General features: G+C 41.5%; 2 protein-coding genes and 1 long non-coding RNA gene across 7 annotated transcripts in view; 2 read left to right on the top strand and 1 right to left on the bottom strand.

The window, feature by feature from the left end:
• The window catches only part of LOC120530110 (metalloreductase STEAP1-like), a 36,185-nt gene extending 25,506 nt beyond the window's left edge, over window positions 1–10,679 (bottom strand). The window contains exons 1-2 of one of the 2 annotated variants that reach the window (XM_039754284.1): window positions 10,255–10,679; window positions 502–591 (exon numbers count right to left, since the gene is read on the bottom strand). In XM_039754284.1, the coding sequence (XP_039610218.1) occupies window positions 502–585 (84 nt within the window). In that variant the 5' untranslated portion in view covers window positions 586–591; window positions 10,255–10,679. The remainder of the gene's footprint in view (window positions 1–501; window positions 592–10,254) is intronic. The other variant, XM_039754285.1, reaches the window with a different exon arrangement.
• A 3,026-nt stretch (window positions 10,680–13,705) lies between these two features.
• On the top strand, window positions 13,706–15,932 carry LOC120529951. Of its 2 annotated transcripts, none has more exons than XR_005633823.1 (5): window positions 13,706–13,769; window positions 13,852–13,974; window positions 14,085–14,126; window positions 14,857–15,026; window positions 15,862–15,932. It is a non-coding gene; the product is annotated as an uncharacterized LOC120529951 (long non-coding RNA). The 2 variants fall into 2 exon arrangements; XR_005633824.1 differs by lacking the exon at window positions 15,862–15,932 and adding an exon at window positions 15,391–15,405.
• Window positions 15,933–17,046: 1,114 nt separating this feature from the next.
• LOC120530109 overlaps window positions 17,047–20,578 on the top strand; it is a 30,205-nt gene continuing 26,673 nt past the window's right edge. Inside the window, exon 1 of one of the 3 annotated variants that reach the window (XM_039754282.1) lies at window positions 17,047–17,139. In XM_039754282.1, coding sequence (XP_039610216.1) covers window positions 17,096–17,139 — 44 coding nt within the window. In that variant the 5' untranslated portion in view covers window positions 17,047–17,095. Of the gene's footprint in view, window positions 17,140–17,568; window positions 17,699–18,658; window positions 18,943–20,578 lie in introns of those variants that run through there. The other 2 variants (XM_039754283.1, XM_039754280.1) reach the window with 2 other exon arrangements.

Here is a 20,578-nt window from a genome sequence, read left to right as displayed (position 1 = left end):
GTGGTCAGGCATTTACCCATGGAACCCAGCTGGGCACGGCCCAAAAGAGCAACATGGGTCTGATATCCAGTGAGCCCACCACCTGTAGGAGGAGCTGCAAGGGTCCAGTGCATTGTGGCTTAGGTGGTACTCAGAGGCAAGTGCCTTGGCAGACTGATCCCCGGGCACCAAATCTGACTGAATCTGTAAATACATCCTGAGGTTGGGGAGTGAGACATCTCCAATCAGTCCCACTCTGTGTTTCTATTTCATTTACACCTCAATTTTCGGTGTCCTATTTCGTTTCACCTATCCCAGCTTGTCTTTATATTTTTCTGTCCTCATACTTCACACTAATCATCACACACAGTCATTTTATTTTTAGACCAAAGCTTCTGATAAGGCAGTAGACGTTTGTGTGACTATTGTCTGTCTCATTTATTCAATGCCCTTCTGAGGAGTTAGCCTGCCATTAAAGGGTCTCTGTGCCTTAGTTAAGCCGGCTGTGATGCTGCACTTTACCATATGACAAGTGGACTCCATGCTCCTCATTCTCCGACTGTCCCTGCAGTGATCTTCACAAAGCTCTTCTGTGATCCCAGCCATCGGTTCCTAGGTGAAACAGAGCAGAGGTTGGTTTAGCTTACTCACATATGGGGTTTGACAGTGGGAACTCTCCCTCTAAAACACATGGAGCTCTGATCTCTCTCTCAAAAACGTCATACGTTACTCCTTAATAATCTCTTGATGATAATGTCTACTGAGCAAACAGGTATCGATAGCTAAGCGGAGGCGAGGTACGATCCAACATGTGACGAGAGGTAGAGTGACTCCAATGGAGGCTGGCAACGTTGAGTGAGGCGGGCCCCGCCCACCTGGCTCCCCACTCCTGACGTCACGCTTCCCCCTCCCCTTGGCCCAGAGCCAATCTCTCATAAATTGGTGCCTGTGGTGTAGCGGGTCAGCGGCTTCCGAAAAAAGGTTTTTTAAATCCGTATAGCCGTGTCGTTCTCCGTGGGGCGATTGCACAACCGCGGGAGTTAATGGGGTGATTGGAGCAAGTCGCACCTGCACGTGAGGGTGCGGTCGTTCTTGTTTGCCTCATTGGCTTCCTGCGGTGTGTAATTAATACACTGTGCTCACGGAGGCAGAGGTGTATATGTGTGTATATATAAATGAAGGTACACCAGAAAGAGAAGATAAATCGTTGAAAAAGATAAGAGAAATCGGAGAGGAAGAGAGAGAAAGGCGAAAGGCTGACGGAGAGAAAAAAAGCAGATGCAGTAAGAGGTCGGAAAACAGCAGTCAGGTGGAGACGATCTGGCAACCTGGAAGGTGGAAACTCTGTGAGCTGGGGTCCCGCAAAGGAGCGTTATTCTGTTGCGCTCTAGGGGCTAGTTTGCCCCACTGAATGTACCAGTGAGTGGGGTGAGCAGGAGAGGTGCCCTCCCGAAGCATCTGAGGAGCGACTGCGGGTGCGCAAAGGATCGAGGGAGGAGAGTTGAACTCGCCGGTCTGGCAGTGACTTCCCGATGAAGGCCAAGACGGAGGTTAACTGAAGGAGCTCGTGGTTGTTGGTCTCCGCTGGCCGCGAATAATGGAGAGCCGGGGAGAAAAAGATGGAGCTGAGCTGGAGAGTAAACGGAGAGAGAGACTGCGTTTTAATTGCTGCATATATTAATCTTGCGTTTTAAAGGATTTATTTATTGTTGATTTTAACCCCACTGGACACTTGATTTTATGGAATTATTTATTGAACTTTGACTTTGCACTTTTAGATTTGAGTATTGCTTTTAAATAAAAGCATTTTATGGAATATCCCCTGGCCTTGAGAGATTTGTCCCTATATGTCAGCTCATCTCGGTGACAGTGCCGCCACCAAACTATGATTTTTAGCATGATGAGAGAAGTTACAAAATCAACCAGAATGTTCAAGCAGATTATAGAAAAAAAACCCAATCTAAATTCGTTAAGTAGTTTTCTCGTAAAAAGTGGACAGACAGACTGACTGACAGATGTTAGATTTTATATACAGTAATCCCTCCTCGATCGCGGGGTTGCTTCCAGACCCCCGCTATAGGTGAAAATCCACAAGTAGAAACCATATGTTTGTGTAGTTATTTTTATATATTTTAAGCCCTTATAAACTCTCCCACACTGTTAATATTATTAGAGCCCTCTAGACATGAAATAACACCCTTTAGCCAAACGTTTAAACTGTGCTCCATGACAAGACAGAGATGACAGTTCTTTCTCACAATTAAAAGAATGCAAACATATCTTCTCTTCAAAGGAGCGCCAGGAGCAGAGAATGTCCAAGAGAGAGAGAGAGAGAGAGAGAGAAAAGCAAACAATCAAAAATCAATACGTGCTTTTAAGTATACAGAAGCACCGCAATAAAGCGCCATTTTGTAGAGGAGCGTCCATATCCTCTGTGCAAACAGCCCCTCTGCTCACACCTCCTCCGTCAGGCAGAGAGAGTGAGAGAGACAGAGAAAAGCAAACAATCAAGCACCGCTCGGGAAGCACATCGTATATCATTGAGGAGTTTTAGTTAATATGTAATACATGCTCTGATTGGGTAGCTTCTAAGCCATCCGCCAATAGCGTCCCTTGTATGAAATCAACTGGGCAATCAAACTGAGGAAGCATGTACCATAAATTAAAAGACCCATTGTATGCAGAAATCCACGAACCACAGAAAAATCCGTGATATATATTTAGATATGCTTACATTTAAAATCCAGATGGAGTGAAGCCGAAAGTCGAAGCGCGATATAGCGAGGGATTACTGTACGTACATCGGTTTTGGTTAACGCAGGGAAGCCACCTACCAAATTTCGTGAAGATGGGGCCATAAATAAGAAAGTTCAACATGGCGGGCGTTGTTGAACGTTATAACCGTACGTGTAGAATTTCGAAATGAAACCTGCTTAACTTTTGTAAGTAAGCTGTAAGGAATGAGCCTGCCAAATTTCAGCTTTCTACCTACACGGGAAGTTGGAGAATTAGTGATGAGTCAGTCAGTCAGTCCGTCCGTCAGTGAGTGAGTGAGTCAGACTGTCAGTCAGTGAGGGCTTTGCCTTTTATTAGTATAGATTCGATGATTTTCCTCAATAAATAAATGACCAAGTATAATATTTTTGTCTCATTTGTTTAACTGGTTTCTCTTTATCTACTTTTAGGACTTGAGTGAAGATCTGATGATGTTTTAGGTCATATTTATGCAGAAATATAGAAAATTCTAAAGGGTTCACAAACTTTCAAGCACAACTGTATAGAAAGGAGTACTGGCTGGCATCTGTAAAGCACAAACAAATGCCACGTGTCATGGAGATGTGCAGGCTCCAGTGGTCACTAGGCCTCTCTCGACTCAACCACATCATGAACAAAAGACAGGAAGCGGCAGACTGTCCACTCTCAAAGACGTGGGGATGATCACAAATGTTGCGTTAATGGCAGAGAAGATGCCTCCGAATGGCATGGCCCTACAGGCCCAAATGACATGGTGGCTCAACCAGCTGAAAGATGACATCACCCTAGGCCAGAATTAGACGAGACTGGCGTGATCAACTGGCAAAGGCGGGTCAAACGCTAGGAAATAGTGAATCAAGTGGTCAAAGACACCTAGTGGAGACTAATGGAAGTGCGTTTAAGATGAATGCCCAGCATGCCCTTTTTAGCAAACTAAATTCCTTCACCCACGCAGGTTTACCTGAACTGCGTACAAGAATTTCTCAAGTAAAGCCCCCCACTTGTGCCCTTGACCATTCCAAACAGGCTTTTGTAAAGAAGTCCCAGATGCACCAGTAACAGATGGTGTACCTGTCATGGTGAGCTCATTAGACACAGGGGTCTTCCTAGATCTTGCTATACCACTGCGACTCCTCTGTACTTGATGACTCGAGACTGATTTCTAACCTGTCTTTCTTATGTAAAAATCCGGAAAAGTAATTTTTCAGCAATTAAATGGATGTCTAAATAAACATTTGGTCTGGTTTTAGTACAAATCACAGTACAGAAGCTGCGCCAGTAAGATAAAACATGACTTGTGGGTTAATGCGGACACAGGCCACAGGACTCTTCTCATTCCGTTAGACCTGAGCTTAGCATTTGACACCACAGACCAGCGTTTTTCAGCTTTGATGGTATCACAACCCGGTTTTACCTTATGTCACAGGAGGCTGGGGGCCAGACCCAGCTGGGATGCCTGGAAGGACGGGGAGGCAGTCAGTACGTCCCCTGGACCGCGAAGGGGGCCAACCACCCTGGATAAGCAAGGATGGATGGATGGATGGAGCAAGGAGGCACAAACCCATGGGAGCCCATGGCTTCTGCTAGGGGGTGCCCCAAGTCTCCTAAAGCTTTGCACTTCCACCACACCAGGAAAGGTGGGGGAAGATCCTTCTAGCGACACCCAGGGTGCTTCCGGGTGCAAGGGCAGCACTTCCGCCACACCAGGAAGTGCGTCATCAGGCACCTGGAGCACGTCCGGGTGAACATAAAAGGGGCCACCTTCCTACAGTCAGGTGCGGGAGCAGGACGAAGCTCTCGGGACAGGAGTAAGAAAGATGGCCCACGGACATTGAAGAAGCCCGTGTTGAGGGGTGTTTAGTGTGGGAGCACTGTGTGCCGTGTGGGACATTTGTGGAGAACAAATAGTTTAATAAACGTCTGTGGCAGTGACATCCGGTGTCTGTTTGTCTGTGCTTGGGCTGTCTATCACACTTATCATGTTCATTGACCACCCATAAGCGGTGGGGTCCTCAATCGATGAAACGAGTGCCATCATAACAGCAGGGAGTGGGGCAGATTCAAACCTATGGGAGACAAGGACAAACCATAAGAGCCCTTGTTGTCACGCAGTGAGGTCAGTTGCATTGAGTGACCTCTTGCCACCCACCATGACCCACTCACACACCCAGTGGTTGCAGCCTATGACCCAGTGGTTGAGAATCACGGCCACAGGCCGTGCGGCATGAATCATCTGAATGTGAATTTTGTGAATTTCCCCTTGGGATTAATAAAGTGCCTATCTATCTATCTAAAACATCGGGTTGGTTTCCCAGGCAGTGGCTTAAATTGGTTTCAGTTTTGTTTAACAGACAGACAAATCTTTATCAGTTGTGGTGATCGTAGTTCAGAGAACACAATGTACCACAAGAATCTGTTCTGGGCCCACCATTGTTTTCAGTCTCCACACTCCCATTAGGTCAGATGATCTGACAACCCAAAGTGAACTATCAGAGCTCTGCAGATGACACACAGCTTTACTTCTCCATATTACTTGATGATCCAGACACTCTGGAATCTCTGACCCAATCTATTACTGAATGTACGAGTGGGAATTTTTCCCAAGTGAGTTCATAATACAGCCCAAAGAATGCGTCGCCAAGAATCTTAACCAAAAAGGGAACATTTGAGCAAATCACACCAGCCTTAGCATTATTACATTGGTTACCCGTGTCCTATAGACCTGACTTTGAAATAGTATGAATGGTTGATAAAGCTTTTGATAATCTCGCTACTTACTGCATTTTGGAGTGCCTGTTCCCTAACATTCTAAGTTGTAACCTTAGATCTTCTAGTGGTGGTCTGCTTATTATTCCAAACACTAAGCGCATAAAAAAAGTGAAAAGGTGACCTTTGCTTTTATTCACCGACAATCTGGAAAACTTCAACAGTAGAAATATGTCAGGCTAATACCGTGAATCGTTAAAATAACAAAAAACTAGAAACCACCTTAGCTTTTTCATAGCTACATTCTAGTACAGGGGTCTTTCACTCCAGTCCTGGAGAGCTACTGAAGCTGCTGGTTTTCATTCTAACTCTTTTGTTAATTTGTGACCAGTTTTTGGTGCTAATTAACTTATGTTCCCTTCATTTTAATTGTCTTGTTTTTTTTTTAAGATTTGGTTCTCTGAATTGCTTCATTTTATTCCTTAATCGGCACCCAAACAGAAATGAGGTGTGAAGCAAGCCAACAGATGACCTTCTTTTCATTCCAACCAGTTTCTTAATTAGATTATTTTGTTAATTAAACCCATTGTTTAATTCCATAGCTTGCTGATAGATAGATAGATAGATAGATAGATAGATAGATAGATAGATAGATAGATAGATAGATAGATAGATAGATAGATAGATAGATAGATAGATAGATAGATAGATAGATAGATAGATAGATAGATAGATAGATAGATACTTTATAAATTCCCATACTCCAGCAGCAGCATACTGATACAAAGAAACAATATTAAATTAAAGAGTGATAACAATGCAGGTATAACAGACAATAACTTTGTATAATGTTAACGTTTACCCCAGGTGAAACTGAAGAGTCGCATAGCGTACGGTCTCCTCAGTCTGTCAGTGGAGCAGGACGGTGACAGCAGTCTGTCTCTGAAGCTGCTCCTCTGTCTGGAGATGATCCTGTTCAGTGGACTCTCCATGATTGACAGGAGTCTGCTCAGCGCCCGTCGCTCTGCCACGGATGTCAAACTGTCCAGCTCCGTGCCTACAATAGAGCCTGCCTTCCTCACCAGTTTGTCCCTCTTCTTTATGCTGCCTCCCCAGCACACCACCGTGTAGAAGAGGGCGCTCGCCACAACCGTCTGATAGAACATCTGCAGCATCTTATTGCAGATGTTGAAGGACGCCAGCCTTCTAATAAAGTATAGTGGTCTCCGTCCTCTCTTGCATAGAGCATCAGTATTGGCAGTCCAGTCCAATTTGTCATCCAGCTGCACTCCCAGGTATTTATAGGTCTGCACCCTCTGCACAGTCACCTCTGATGATCATGAGGTCCATGAGGGGCCTGGGCCTCCTAAAATCCACCACCAGCTCCTTGGTTTTGCTGGTGTTCAGGTGTAGGTGGTTTGAGTCGCACCATTTAACAAAGTCCTTGATTAGGTTCCTATACTCCTCCTCCTGCCCACTCCTGATGCAGCCCACCATAGCCATGTCGTCAGTGAATGTTTGCAGTTTTTTTTTTGGTGCTCTCATTCTGCCAAAACGGTTTTTTTCCCCAAAACTGTTGGTTTTCATTTTTCTAAGAGCACTGAAAAATGTTATTACTGAGACCTTCGCCATTCTTTATTTTCAGATATTGTATGATAGACACAGGTTAGCCGGTCATGGTTTGGCTCCTGTTGTGTCTCATTATTCTATGGTTGCTAATTACAGAAAAAAGAAATAATTAAGTGGTCTGAGTCTCAATGAAGACAAAAGAGTTAATTAGCAGCAAAACGGGTCACCAATTTAGAAAATGGTTAGAATGAAAATCTGCAGCCACAGCAGCACTTGAGGACCGGAGCTGGAGACCCCTGTTCTAGATCTACACCTAATAAACTAGACATGCACAGCCTTATCATATTCTCCATGATTCTTTTCTCTGCATTCTTTTCCAGGTTTTCTGTGGTGCAGTTTTGTGACACCACCACCTGAACAAAGTCCCTGTGCAGCCCTCTCAGATGCTCAGATGAAAGTGAGGCCCCGACTATCTGCAAGACCCACTACATTGAATCTTCAAGGACAAAGCCTAAATAATTCAGGGACAGCTTCAGTACATTTATGTTAGGTAGAATGTCCAATGGTGGCTGGCTGATCAGTTGGCTTTAAACCCCTGCAGATTATGTTTTTTCACCAGCTTATCTGGAGTTTACTTTTTATTTTTTCTGTCCTCCCCAGACATTATTTGATGCATCTTTAGAGACTTAGAAATCGATTCTTTACATAAAAACTCTACTTATGTATCCATATTAATAAAAGGACAAGTGTCCATGTCTTTGTGGATGTCTGTCCCCTTTGTCTGTCTCTGTTAAATACAACTTTGCAAGAGATTCATAAAAACAGTCCCAATGTTTGTGATGTGCCATCTGTTGGAATGAAAAATGCAATGCATTTTATTACTGCAAATGTTTGTGGTGCACCATCTGTTGAAATGCATTTTATTACTTCAAATTTTTGTGGTGCACCATCTTTTGAAATGCATTACTTCAAATGTTTGTGAAGTGCCATCTGTTAGAATAACAAATGCAAGGCATTTTATTAGTGCAAATGTTTTTAGGTGCCATCTGTTGGAATGAAAAATTCAATTACTGTTATTACTGCAAATGTTTGTGGTGCACCATCTGTTGAAATGCATTTTATTACTTCAAATTTTTGTGAAGTGCCATCTGTTGGAATGACAAATGAAATGCATTACTCTACTACATGCATTACAAAGTACATTCCAAGAGGTGATGCACTGCAACACATTAATACTGAGCCCACTGAGGTATCCATTGATTACTTAGATTTCATCCCTTCTAAGGCTAGTTAATTATATATCTGCGTTATGTAAGTGTATATTGATTTGTTTTTGAATGTCATTTATTCATTATTATTCTTATTTGATTATAATGTATCTTTTGTATTTATTCACTGTTATTCTTATCTGATTATAATGTATTTTTCTATTTCTCTGATCTTTTCTAAAGCACTTTGAGCTCCATCCTGCATATGAACATGTGCTATAGAAACAAAGGTTGTTGTTTTTGGATACTGGGAAGCATCTCATACAAGGAGTAAAAATATGTAGATGGACAGATGTTAAATGCACTATATAATGGATAGCTGGATTGATAGATGGACAGATATGAAAGGTGTCATATAATGGTTAGATTTATGGTGCTTTTCACATTTATCTAATAAAAACTAGATGTAAATGTCACCATGAAATACATACAGCTTGATAAGTTGGAGAAGTAATGTGAAAGACACTATATAATAAGGAGTTTGACAGGTGTGAAAGGCACTATATAATAGATAGTTATAAAAGGAATAAAATACAGTAATGTGCAGATGTACTGATAGATGAGTAGTTGTTGAATAAATGACATAATGGATAGAATAAGTGATATAAAACATAAAGGCACTAAAATAACCAACAGACATGTAAGATGCAGTAGATACTGTGTTGGCAGGCAGTGTGGCAGATCGGTTAGGCTGTGGTCTCTGGACCCTGAGGTCAGGGTCCTAATCCTGCCATGAGGAGGTCACTTCAACTGCCTGTACTTCAAATGGAAAAACAAAAGACGTGTAACCAATTGGATCTCAGGTACTATAATAACAGATAATAAGGTATCACTTCAGATTAGGTGTCCCTAATATGATGTGCTTACCATGTAATTAATTACCTGTATAATTAGAGTAACAAGGTCTTATTACCTTGTACTTACTGTGTAATAAAGTGATACTGATAATAGTTACTGCACAATATGGTTTCTTCAGTACTGTGTCTCTTCTGAGAATCAATGGGCCCGCTGGTTTGACTTTGTGTTGCTTTGTGTTGCTCATGGAGTCCTCAATGAGGCACATTACCTGCATTGTGAGGGAGCCTCAGTTATGGCACTACGGCCATGTGGTGTGACTGCCTGAGGGTTACCAGGCTCACAAGACCCTCACTGCTGAAGACCCGAGTGGCTGGACCAGGGCAAGGGAACTTCCATATACAGTAACACCAGGCTGCGGTAGATAGAGGGTGGGATGGGACCATGTGTCTGCCTGGGGGTCACCAACTGGGTGCAGCAACGCGCTATACCAGTGAATGCCCGTCAACACGGTAGACAGATGGAAAGGCACTATATAATAAATAAACACAAAGGCAACAAACCAGTTCGACTCATCTGGCAGTCCCTCAGTGATGATTTCTGATATGCGTGTCGCGGCTTTGAGGGGCGCTTTACGCATCTGCATGAAGATCCCAGCCTGGCTCGATGGCTCTCATTTAAAAATCAATTAAGCGCACAGTGGACAGAGAACGAATGTCAAATTGTCTCGTTATAATGTTGTGATGGCTTCTTCGGTGGACTCCGGTGCCCCAATGACTCACAGAAGTGTCGCCCGTGACCCTGCTGCCTGTCGCGCTACTCCTTCCGTGTGTCACGCGCGCTCCACGTGTCACACTTTTCTATTTCTTTCCTCCACAATTCTCCCGAGCGCCCGAATACCCGCCGGTTTCGTCCGAGCGCCAAATAACTCGAGCCGACCGGGTAATCCATGTACTTTTCATGAATTTTGTGCTGACCGTTAAAGCAGTAGAACGGCGTGGACTGGTTGGAGAAAGAGAATCGAGGGACGACAAATCGTGCGGACCAGCCCCGGACAAAAGCCGCTCGGGTAGTCGGGGCAAACGACTGCGCAAAACGAAAATAAATGTGCGCAAAAATAACAAGATTAATCCAAAAAGCCGGTTAGACCGTAAGAGAGAGAGGGAGAGAGAGATAAACTCACCCTGAAGCCGCACGCCGTGCTCGTGCTCGTGCTCGACCACTCCTGCCCTCTGAGAAGCTCGTGCTCGGACCCGCCGGCCTGCAGGCTTGAACGGAGGAGGACGCAGCCTGCATACCTGAGGAGCGCGGCGATTCGGAGCACCAGGGAGCGCCATCGGTCGCAGGTTATACATAAACTAAAAGAAAAATTCGTCCAAACGATGGCTACACACTCCACTTTCTAATCCATTTCGCACGCGCTAAAGGGATCTGGCTGGCTGTCCAGACTTGGTGCCGTACCTGTGGCTGATGCTGCCTGCCAGGACCGACTTTAGTGCCAGCAAAACCAAATTCGGGGCCAGGCTAGGTGTAGTGTTTGTTGAATGGCGAGTGATCACAGATATTGAAAGTTAGTAGCAGTTTATTGTACACCCAAAAAAAAAAAAAAAAAAATCTGCACACCCATTCAAACCTTCCTTAATACCGCCCTCCTATTTCCATAACTACAGTGGCTGTCAAGGTACACAAACAACAGAGCCTAGTCATCGATCTATAGTGATATCGACAGAAAGCACCAGACTGATGGCCATTGCATGACAGGGCAACCTGAAACTCACACCCACTAACATGCGTCACCAGCTAATCCAACCTGCACAACCCACGAGGGGTAAATCTAAAATATCAGCACCTGGACAAAGAGACCGTGCATGTGGCAGTGGGACTAATCACTGTGTCACCATGCCACTATAATCATTACAGAGGACGGCCCACTCCAGGGTTGGTTCATGACATAGTATGGTAATGGCAAGGGATAGGGGTCTGCTCCCCAGGGTCCTCACCTTTAATTAAGGAAGTAACTTTCCAAGTTGGTTTGTCAAGGAGCTGTTCAAGGGATCCATTAATTGATTTGTTTTCTATAGCACACTGACCATTTTATGAACCCACTTATGCCAACTTAGGGTGGCTGAGCTAGAGAAAGGCCATTTTAGCAAATGATTGATAGAGAGGCATGAATGGAACTAATAGATAGATAGATAGATAGATAGATATTAAAGGCACTATATGATAGATAGATAGATAGATAGATAGATAGATAGGGCGCACGGTGGCGCCACCGCTTCCCGGTCCTCCCTGCGTGGAGTTTGCATGTTCTCCCGTGTCTGCGTGGGTTTCCTCCCACAGTCCAAAGACATGCTGGTTAGGTGGATTGGTGATTCTAAATTGGCCCTAGTGTGTGCTTGGTGTGTTAGTGTGTGTCCTGTGGTGGGTTGGCACCCTGCCTTGTGCCCTGTATTGGCTGGGATTGGCTCCAGCAGACCCCGTGACCCTGTGTTCGGATTCAGCGGGTTGGATAATTAACGGATAGATAGTGCCTTCTATCTAATAGATATTTTTGTTGCCCCTGGGAAATGTCTTTTACAGAAGCGCAATAAAGAAATACACTGTAAAGGATTGCTGTAAATTTACAGCAAGTTTCCTACAGTATTTTCCTGTATTTTATTTACACAGTAACATGCTGTAATATTTTAAAGAATGGCTGTACATCTACAGCAAAGAGCTGTTTTCAAAACTTAATACAGTAATATATCAAAATACAGTAACATACTGTAAACTAGTTAAGGTACAGTAACATACTGTACAAGCAAGGCATTCTGGGATTGGTTTGAACGAGGAAGTAAGAACGGTGCAAGCTGAGCAGAGGTTTTGGTTCAGAAAACCACATTAAAACTTTTAGAACTTCTCTTACGTCCTGTTAATTATGTTATAGCTTATAATTATTTATCTTTTTATCACTCCGCCTATTCAGTTATTTATTTTTAATATTATTCGTTTTGCACTTTCCATTGCTGAGTGAGACTGGGAACAGAGTGTGAGGCGGAGAATTGAAAGTTCCAGAAACAATTCATTACCGTTTTGACTTGGTGAGCCTCTGTCTCTTTTATTTTTGTGCATTTTTTTTGTCTATGTGAGTGAGTTCATTAGTTATTCATTTGACAGTCGTTTCACATCCTCAGCATTTGTGTTTGTATGTGTGTATAATTGCATAACTTTATTAGTTAGTTTGTACTTAAAGTATCAAATAGCCTGTATAGCCCACAACTATTTTGCCTTGCTTGTAGTGGAAAGTCATTTCGTCCAGTTAATGTTTAAACAATATCTTTATTTTTAAATTATCACAAAGTACTCTGCATACAGTATACGTTTTTGCTCAGTGTGTCATTAGACCACATACATTCATTCTAAAGTAAAATGTCAGTTAGACATCCTGGCATTATAAAATAACAGATGTTACCGTGCTATCATTTTACATATAAGGACAAAGTGATTTTGCACAAAGTACACAAGTTCCAAACTCTTTTAACTCAGTAACCTTTAAAGTTAGTCAAAGCAGTTGTGGCAGCTTAGCTATTTGGTTACCAGTTAGTGTCAGCTAAGGAACCTGCTTAAAGCAATGAGTTATTGCATATTTTTCTGACTTAAATAGATTAACCAACTGACCTAAAATGCTGCAGCGTCAATTTTGTGATCATGATTTTGAAACAATATTGCCGTTTTGTCAGCACATTAAAATTTATAGTTATGTTCCTGTTATTTTATAGATCATGTATCCATCTACCTTAGAAAAAATGAATCACGCAAGGAAAACTTTTCTCAGTACATTCCTATTAAACAAACTTTAGAAGCACTGTTTTATTATTCAGGAAACAATATAAGGAAACAAAAGCTGAAATCAGAACAAAATATATTCTCTGATTTTTCCAATGGTAGATACATTTATGAGAACAGTGTGTTAATACTGATTCAGAATCGTTAGGTTTAATCTTATATCAAGTTGCCAATTGACTTGGATCAAAAAAGAAAAAAACCTGAGATTCTTGTTGTTTGTGTCATGCGTGCAATCCGTTACTTTTCTGTAGGTCAAGCATTGAGCACATGCCGTTAGTTTAGTTGTGCAGGATTTTAAATACTTGGGTCAAGTGCCAGAGCAGGAGACAGTCTCAGCTCACACTACATTGGTGGATCTGTTGCAAATTTTAGTAGGAGTAGCAACTTTTGCAGATATTGTGACGGTCAAACATTCCAGTCAGGAAACACTTTACAAAAGAACAAGCGTGTTGTTCTGGACAGAAATGACGAAGGTGTTGTATCTGGGAAAATTCAGTCGATTCTCATTCACAGCAATTCCAATGTACAGTACATGTTGTCACAAAGAAATAACTTTCTTGTAGACCAGGGAGTTCACTGATTGACATCACAAAATGTTGGTCACTTATGCATTAATCAAAATAATCTGCCTGCCTTGTGTAGTCTGACTGTAATGGTTCTTCGTCATTATTTTCTATTACTAGAATGATGTCTGAGTTACAAAAGAGATTAAGCAAACCTTACTGTGGGTAATACCAGGCCTTCCTGACGAGCCACTCAATCAGTCAGTTGAGAAATGTGTAGGCGGAGGAGTAGAAGACTTAATGTACGTGAAAGAAGAGGACATCTTAAGAGTTCATACAACCTGTTCAGTGCCAAACTGTTCACATGGTAAGTCAGACAATAAGCTAATTATGTTGTGCACATTGTTTGTTGTGACACTCTAGAACTGATATCTCATTACATTTTTCAGAACAAAGAAACAGCATTTTGGTTCAGTAATTAGTTTGACCTATAGGTCTCCTCAAAATTCACCACAAATGAGCTCCTCAGGCTCCTCAGTAAGAAAATGGATGGGCTCACGCTTCAAGCAGATGTGAGTTAAATATTTTTGAAAATCATATGTATTATTGCATGCGTGACTTATATGTTGTAATGTCTGTTTACATGCTGTGTCCATTTTTTTCTTTTACTTTTATGTCCAAGGAACACTCAACTTGCCTGACAGTCCTTGCATTATAATTCTTGGTATGTAGCATGGGCGGCAGGGTGCAAGTAGGTGCACGTGCACCCCTAGCTTTGAAAAAAGGAAATGGAGAAAAAATAAATCTTTCAATAATAAGAAAAACGCGAAAAAATAGTTTTTATTTTAAATTTTTAAATTACAATTAGACGTTTACATTTTACAACTATACATAAACAATCATTCACTTTGTTTCTAAAAGAGCATCTCAAGCCTTCTTTTTTGTTGTCCAAACTTGTCTACAACTTTGTCGATAAATTTTGGACAATTATTTATTCTTTTTGTGTACACTAAGCATACATAATCCACTTAATCTATCGTCACTCATTGTAGATCGGTTCCAAGTTTTGACGCCGTAATGTGCTAAAAGATCTTTCAATACTGCAGGTTGTTGCAGGAAGTGTCATGCCAGTCTTGAGTGCCTCGGAAACAGCCGGATAAAACTTCGTAGCCTCTTCAATTAAACTCATGCAATCGGTAATTTCGTTTGCAATGTTTTTATTTTTCCACATCTTAGCGACTGTATTGGCAGGTATTTAATGGGCACATACATATACAAAAAGTTTTTGTTGCGGGGGCGTAGAAAGAAAAAATCTCTTTATGCACCCCTGAATTAAATCCTGGCGGTAATGGTATGTAGACATAATAGTGCAGATATCTAATTGTACCTGATAAAAGTTTCTCATGTTTCAGAGTACTCTTTAATGAATGTCATTTTGTAATTTTTATTTTCAGGTCAAACTCTAAGCAACCAGCAGTGGATGGTGAGCATTGAAGGTCACGTTGTATGTGAGGGAACACAACTCAGCTTTGTCTGTGGCCGTACTGCTGTGTTTGCTTCATGTGTGGACACTTTTTCTTTGGTGTCGTTTCTTGTGACTGAAGACAGAGAAAGCAAAATTAAAGTTAGAAATATTCTTTATTCATACACACCAGGCAAAGGTTAAATGACAGAGAAACACAGCCCTAGGACACTGCCCTTCATCTGCACCGAGGGGCCCGTGTCCCCCATTCGTGTAGGGCTTTAAGACTTTAGTTACATAAACATTATCAAATAATCTAAGGGTGGAGTACATCTGTTGGGGCCTGATAAGTCCACACCCGTTAGACGCCCAAGAAGCAGCACTTGTTTTTGTACACTGTAAACATGCAGGGTCTGCATGACTCCTACCACACACCCCATAGAACATGCTTTCTGTCACATACATCAGATTTGTCAAGCACAAGTTATTGACTGGTATTTTTTATTATTTTTAACCTCCAATATAGGAAGAGACTGCAAGCACCCTCGATTTTGTTCAAAGGTAAAACATTGGCTTATTTTCCATACATACATTTTCATTAAAACTGGCTTACACTTCCATCAGACTTTATTACACACTGCCTGCACCTGTTTGCACCTTCCTCTTAGACATACAGTAAGCTTATTCTCCTTCTCATACCCTATTAAATTTTTGTGACACACTATTAACCACCCTGACACACACCATGATATTTTTTCTATAAATTAAATTGGTTAAAAGTAAATATTGGCAAATTCAGTTATGTGCTTGAATCTTTTTAAGAGAATGCAAATTGTTGAGAGTGCAGGAACTAAGGAACTGTTCTGAAGATGTGTTATGGCTTCACTTTCCCACATGAACCTGAAGAGGAACCATTGTAGTCATGACAAAGTGAATGATTTTTTTTTATTTTATAAATAATTAAGTACATGTGTTTTTCTTTCTTTTTGTCATTTAGATGATATATTGACATCAACCCTGAACAAATGTTCAAGGCCAATCAAGGAAAAGCTACATCCAAGAAGACTAGCCAAGTAGTCCATAACAAGAAGAACAGTAAACCCTCATTTTTCCTATCCACTTTGTAAGATAATGGACTTTGAACGGAATTCATTCAAGACCACTTTGTTCACTTTTAATTTTGACAGTTTAGGCAATTTTTGTCTAACATGGTGTTCTTATTCTATTTTAATGTGAAAGTCAACATTGGTGTTATACTTTTAAATTTAGTATTGAATGCTGCACTATGTTTATTGCCAGTGTTTCCCACCTCTGTTGCAACCATTTGTGTTTATCTGAAATAATGAAAGACTGCTAACAATTAAAAAAACTGGTAATGTAAAAAGCTAATCAAGACCATAAAAATAAATGTTTATTGGAATGTTTCAAATGAAAGAAGCATTATTTGTTTAAATTAATCTGTAAGTAAATATTGCAGAATAATGTCCTTATCAATGCTGTAGTGACACTATAAAATGGTATTCACAGCATGCCCAATGTAAAAATACAATACATAACTATAGAAAATACAGTTCTAACATTTTCTCATGTAATTTTACAGTAAAATACTGGCAGCAGAGTTGCCAGCCACTTACTGTATGTTTACAGAGAAGCTGCTGTAGTTAACATTTACAGTATTACACTGTAATTTCATATTACAGTATCATACTATATTATGAAATTACAGTGTAATACTATACATGTTAACTACAGCACTTTCTCATACTGTATTATGAAATTACAGTGTAATACTGTAAATGTTAACTACAGCAGCTTCTCTCATACTGTATTATGAAATTACAGTGTAATACTGTAAATGTTAACTACAGCAGCTTCTCTGTAAACATACAGTAAGTGGCTGGGCAACTCTGCTGCCCGGTATTTTACTGTTAAATTACAACAAAAATTTTACAGTGTATATAAGTAAATAATTATTATATTATGACGATCAACAGAGTCCCTCTCAAGCTTACATCAGAATAGCGAAGAAGACAAACTTCTCCCTTGGCTTTAGAGGGTTTCTGATTTTTCCGAGTTGTTAATTATTCACTCCAGCGTGTCCCAGATCACTAGGGACTTTAAACCTGCCTTCACGTCCACTGCAGTGTGAAAAGTGCAGTAAGCAGATCGTGGAATGGCGATCGAACGTCTTCATTTCAAATCCTTGTCGCCTGCCTACAGAGTCGTCATATATGGAGACACTCCTGAGGTCCTCTGCTCCTTCTCGACCACTCAGGTCTGGTGATGCGATCAAATCTCAATGCAGACTCCTCTCCTGTGTAGCCCCCTAGCTGTTGCAATGAGTTGCCCACCTTCATTGCAATCGCAGAGTCCCCCAGTATGTGTGTGTGCGTGTGTATGTGTGGTTCAGCTTTCGACGACCCCCTTGCTTTGTGAATTTCTGTCTAACTGGTGGTGGCTTTGATTGGTTCTTCTTGTAAAGGAATTGTAGCCGACGTGTATTTTGCTCTGCAGGCTTTTCAGGGGTGATGATCAATTCTGTCACCTTCTCCTGTCACATTTGTTCTTAAACCGTCCCCAGACTGATGTTTACTCGATTATGTTGAACTTTTTTGTAAGTCGTTTTGGATAAAAGCCTCTGCTCAGTCAGCAAAAGGCAATGGAAATGCTAAGGCTGGAGATCCTCGTGTCTGGTAAGCGGAAATTCAAACACACAGTTTGTGGATATCGAAGTCTTGGATGAAGAGCACCATACTGTAGGCGAGGCTGGGACCTTAGCGACTGAAGCGCCATCTGCCTGGTGGGCACACCATGGCTGACAATTCAGTGAGTCAGTGAGTGAGATTTTCTAAATCCGCTTTATATCACAAATAAGGAATCCTATCAACTTTAAACTGAATACTTTCGTGAATAAACGATGGTTATAATTAGATAGATGATTCAAAATTTTGTATAAATATTTACAACGATAAAAAGCAAGCAGATATGACATTTGAGAAAAAAAATGCTCCACCGGAAGTAATATTTTATTTAAACTCCAACTTTTTTGTTTCACGGAAATATAAATGTGTACACGATATTAAAAACTGTATTCAATATAACGCATATTCTTTCAACAACTATTGTTCATTTTATTTTAATGTATACATCTTCAGTTTAATAATAACGTGTAAACACTGAACATGCCATGTAAATAAATATAAAGATGTAATGGGAATAATAAGCTGCTACGTCCCCGTCATGTTCCTGCTAATACATTTTATTTTATGATTTTTTTTTCATTATTTCCGCCATCATTTTCATAATTAATTTAGCTAAATGCAGTTTTACCTATAGCAATTCACTGCAACAAATACACTAACACTTTTTCTATATTTTATGTAAGTATAACTCTGAGGCTCCCTATAACTATAATATGTAATCATGAAAAAAATATCACCACCTTTTTCGACCTCCCTAAGTGCGAAAATATCATTTTAATATAAAGTTTGATCATAAATAGAGATAAATGACTTTGTATCGATATTATCAATTAGTTATGATGAGAAACAAAGAGATGTGATATTTTAGAAATACTGCCAACTGAAAGTGCTTCTGATGACCGTTTCCTCCATTCTCAGTGTGCTAGAAAGTCGACGGGTGGGTTTGGGGGGCGATGGGGGGAGTGGGCAGTCCCGATTTTTTTATTTCACTTTCGGCTCCATGAACGACTTTTCCGAAAGCAGCGCCGCCTCACCGTCGTGTTTCGCTTTCTTCATTTGACGGCCGCTGAGGCGCGTACCGGTGCGGATCGGGCGATTGCCCGTGCAAATTGCTTTCACGCCGCTCCACTTATGGTGGACTCGAGCAAGTCCTGTGATCGCAAAGGAGATCACGCAATGCGCTCCGTTTCCTCCTTATAAATGAATTTAAAAGGCGCCCTCCCTCCTCAGTCGACCCACCGGATTCTGAGTGCGCTGTGGCCGCTCGTTCGAGTTCAAGCGGAGGACATGGAGCTCAAGTGGGGCGCTATAATCACCTTCGGGCTTTTCGCTTGTGCCGCGGCGGGACCGCTTCACGCCCAGTGCAAAGTGGACTGGTATGGACGTGTTCATTTACTCTTTCATTCATTGGATAATTTAGCAGTTGTTGTATTGTAATTGTGAGGGAGATCATCCCGCAAATGGTAGTCTTTCCTTCTCATCTGAACCAGCACAGGGTTACAGCTAAGGGCGCAGGAGCGAGCAAAGCCGGGCGGGATAGATTGGGGAGGCACGGTGGCGCAGTAAGGAGACCAAGGCTCGCGTCCCGGGTCCTCCTTACGCATGGAGGTATTTTTCTTACAAAATTAAATACATACATATTTCAAAATCTGCGTTGGGTTTGCACCCTACCCGGGATTGGTTCCTGCCTTGCACCCTGTGTGGGCTGGGATTGGCTCCAGCAGACCCCCGTGACCCTATGTTCGGATTCAACGGGTTGGATAATGGATGGATGGAAAAATCAATATGCAAATTAATAGAAGTGCAAGCACTGTGAATAACATCATCATGAAATGTTAGCATACATAGAACGTGTCACGAAAAATACTTATTGTTGCTTATCTCTTTATGAAATCAATCGTACATGCACTGCAGAAGATGTCATCCACCTGACGCTAAGCATGTTGGGGGGCAGGCAGTACTAGGAATAAACTTGGTTGCTGCTGGAAGAGGTGTTGATGAGGCCAACAGGGGGCGCTTACCCTGTGGTGTGAAAGTGCATGTCAATTCCCCAGCTCAGTGAGGAGGACACAGTGCTGTAATGATGCCGCCATCCTTCAGATAAGACATATAAGTGAGGTCCTGACTCTCTGTGGTCATAAAAGATCTCTTGGCATCCTTTGTAAACAGTAGTGTGTATCCAGGTATCCTGGCTAAATTGCCCACCATGCCCTGGTCATTCTGCCACCTAAATCATACCCTGTCTCTAATTGGCTATCTCTCTCTTGCCACTTCACCACCTAACAGCTCATGTGTGGTGAGCATACTGGCACAAAAATGGCTGCCCTCGCATCATCCTGGTGGATGCTACACATTAATGGCTCTGCACTCAGTGTGTAAAAGTGTTTGAGTAGCTAGAAATGTGCTATTGAAATGTTCACACAACCAACCTGTGCCTTGAAGTAAGGAGACCAGGGTTCATCTTTCATATCTGGCTCTCTGTTGATCATATAGTGTCTTTCATATCTATCTATCTATCTATCTATCTATCTATCTATTATATAGTGCCTTTCATATCTATCTATCTATCTATCTATCTATCTATCTATCATGTTTTGTTTTGTGCTGATTCAATCTGATGGTGTTTGTTGCTGGCTGCTGTTGAACCACACAGATAATTAATATGAATATACAATGACTCTATGTGGTGAACTGTTCTTGTTCCATTTGATGAAAATGTAATTTCAGATTCAGATGCCAGTTGTCATTTTAAACATTTTGTGATATGAAGACAACTAACACTTTTATTCCTCAGTTTATCATATCACGTTGGCACAGTGCCTACCGCTCCTGCCTCACAAGTCCAACAATAACCACATACGGTCCATCCAGTGGTCTCACTACTACATCAGACTATGGCAGGCCATTTTAACATTTAATCAGTCTTCCTTGATATCAGTAGTTAGAACACTGATAATGTCGATTTTAAATTTGATATCAAGTTTAACGGTTTTTATTTTTCACAATTTTATT

Source organism: Polypterus senegalus, chromosome 5, assembly GCF_016835505.1.
Source record: "Polypterus senegalus isolate Bchr_013 chromosome 5, ASM1683550v1, whole genome shotgun sequence".
Lineage (NCBI taxonomy): Eukaryota > Metazoa > Chordata > Cladistia > Polypteriformes > Polypteridae > Polypterus > Polypterus senegalus.
This window is presented reverse-complemented; position numbering and strand designations above follow the sequence as displayed.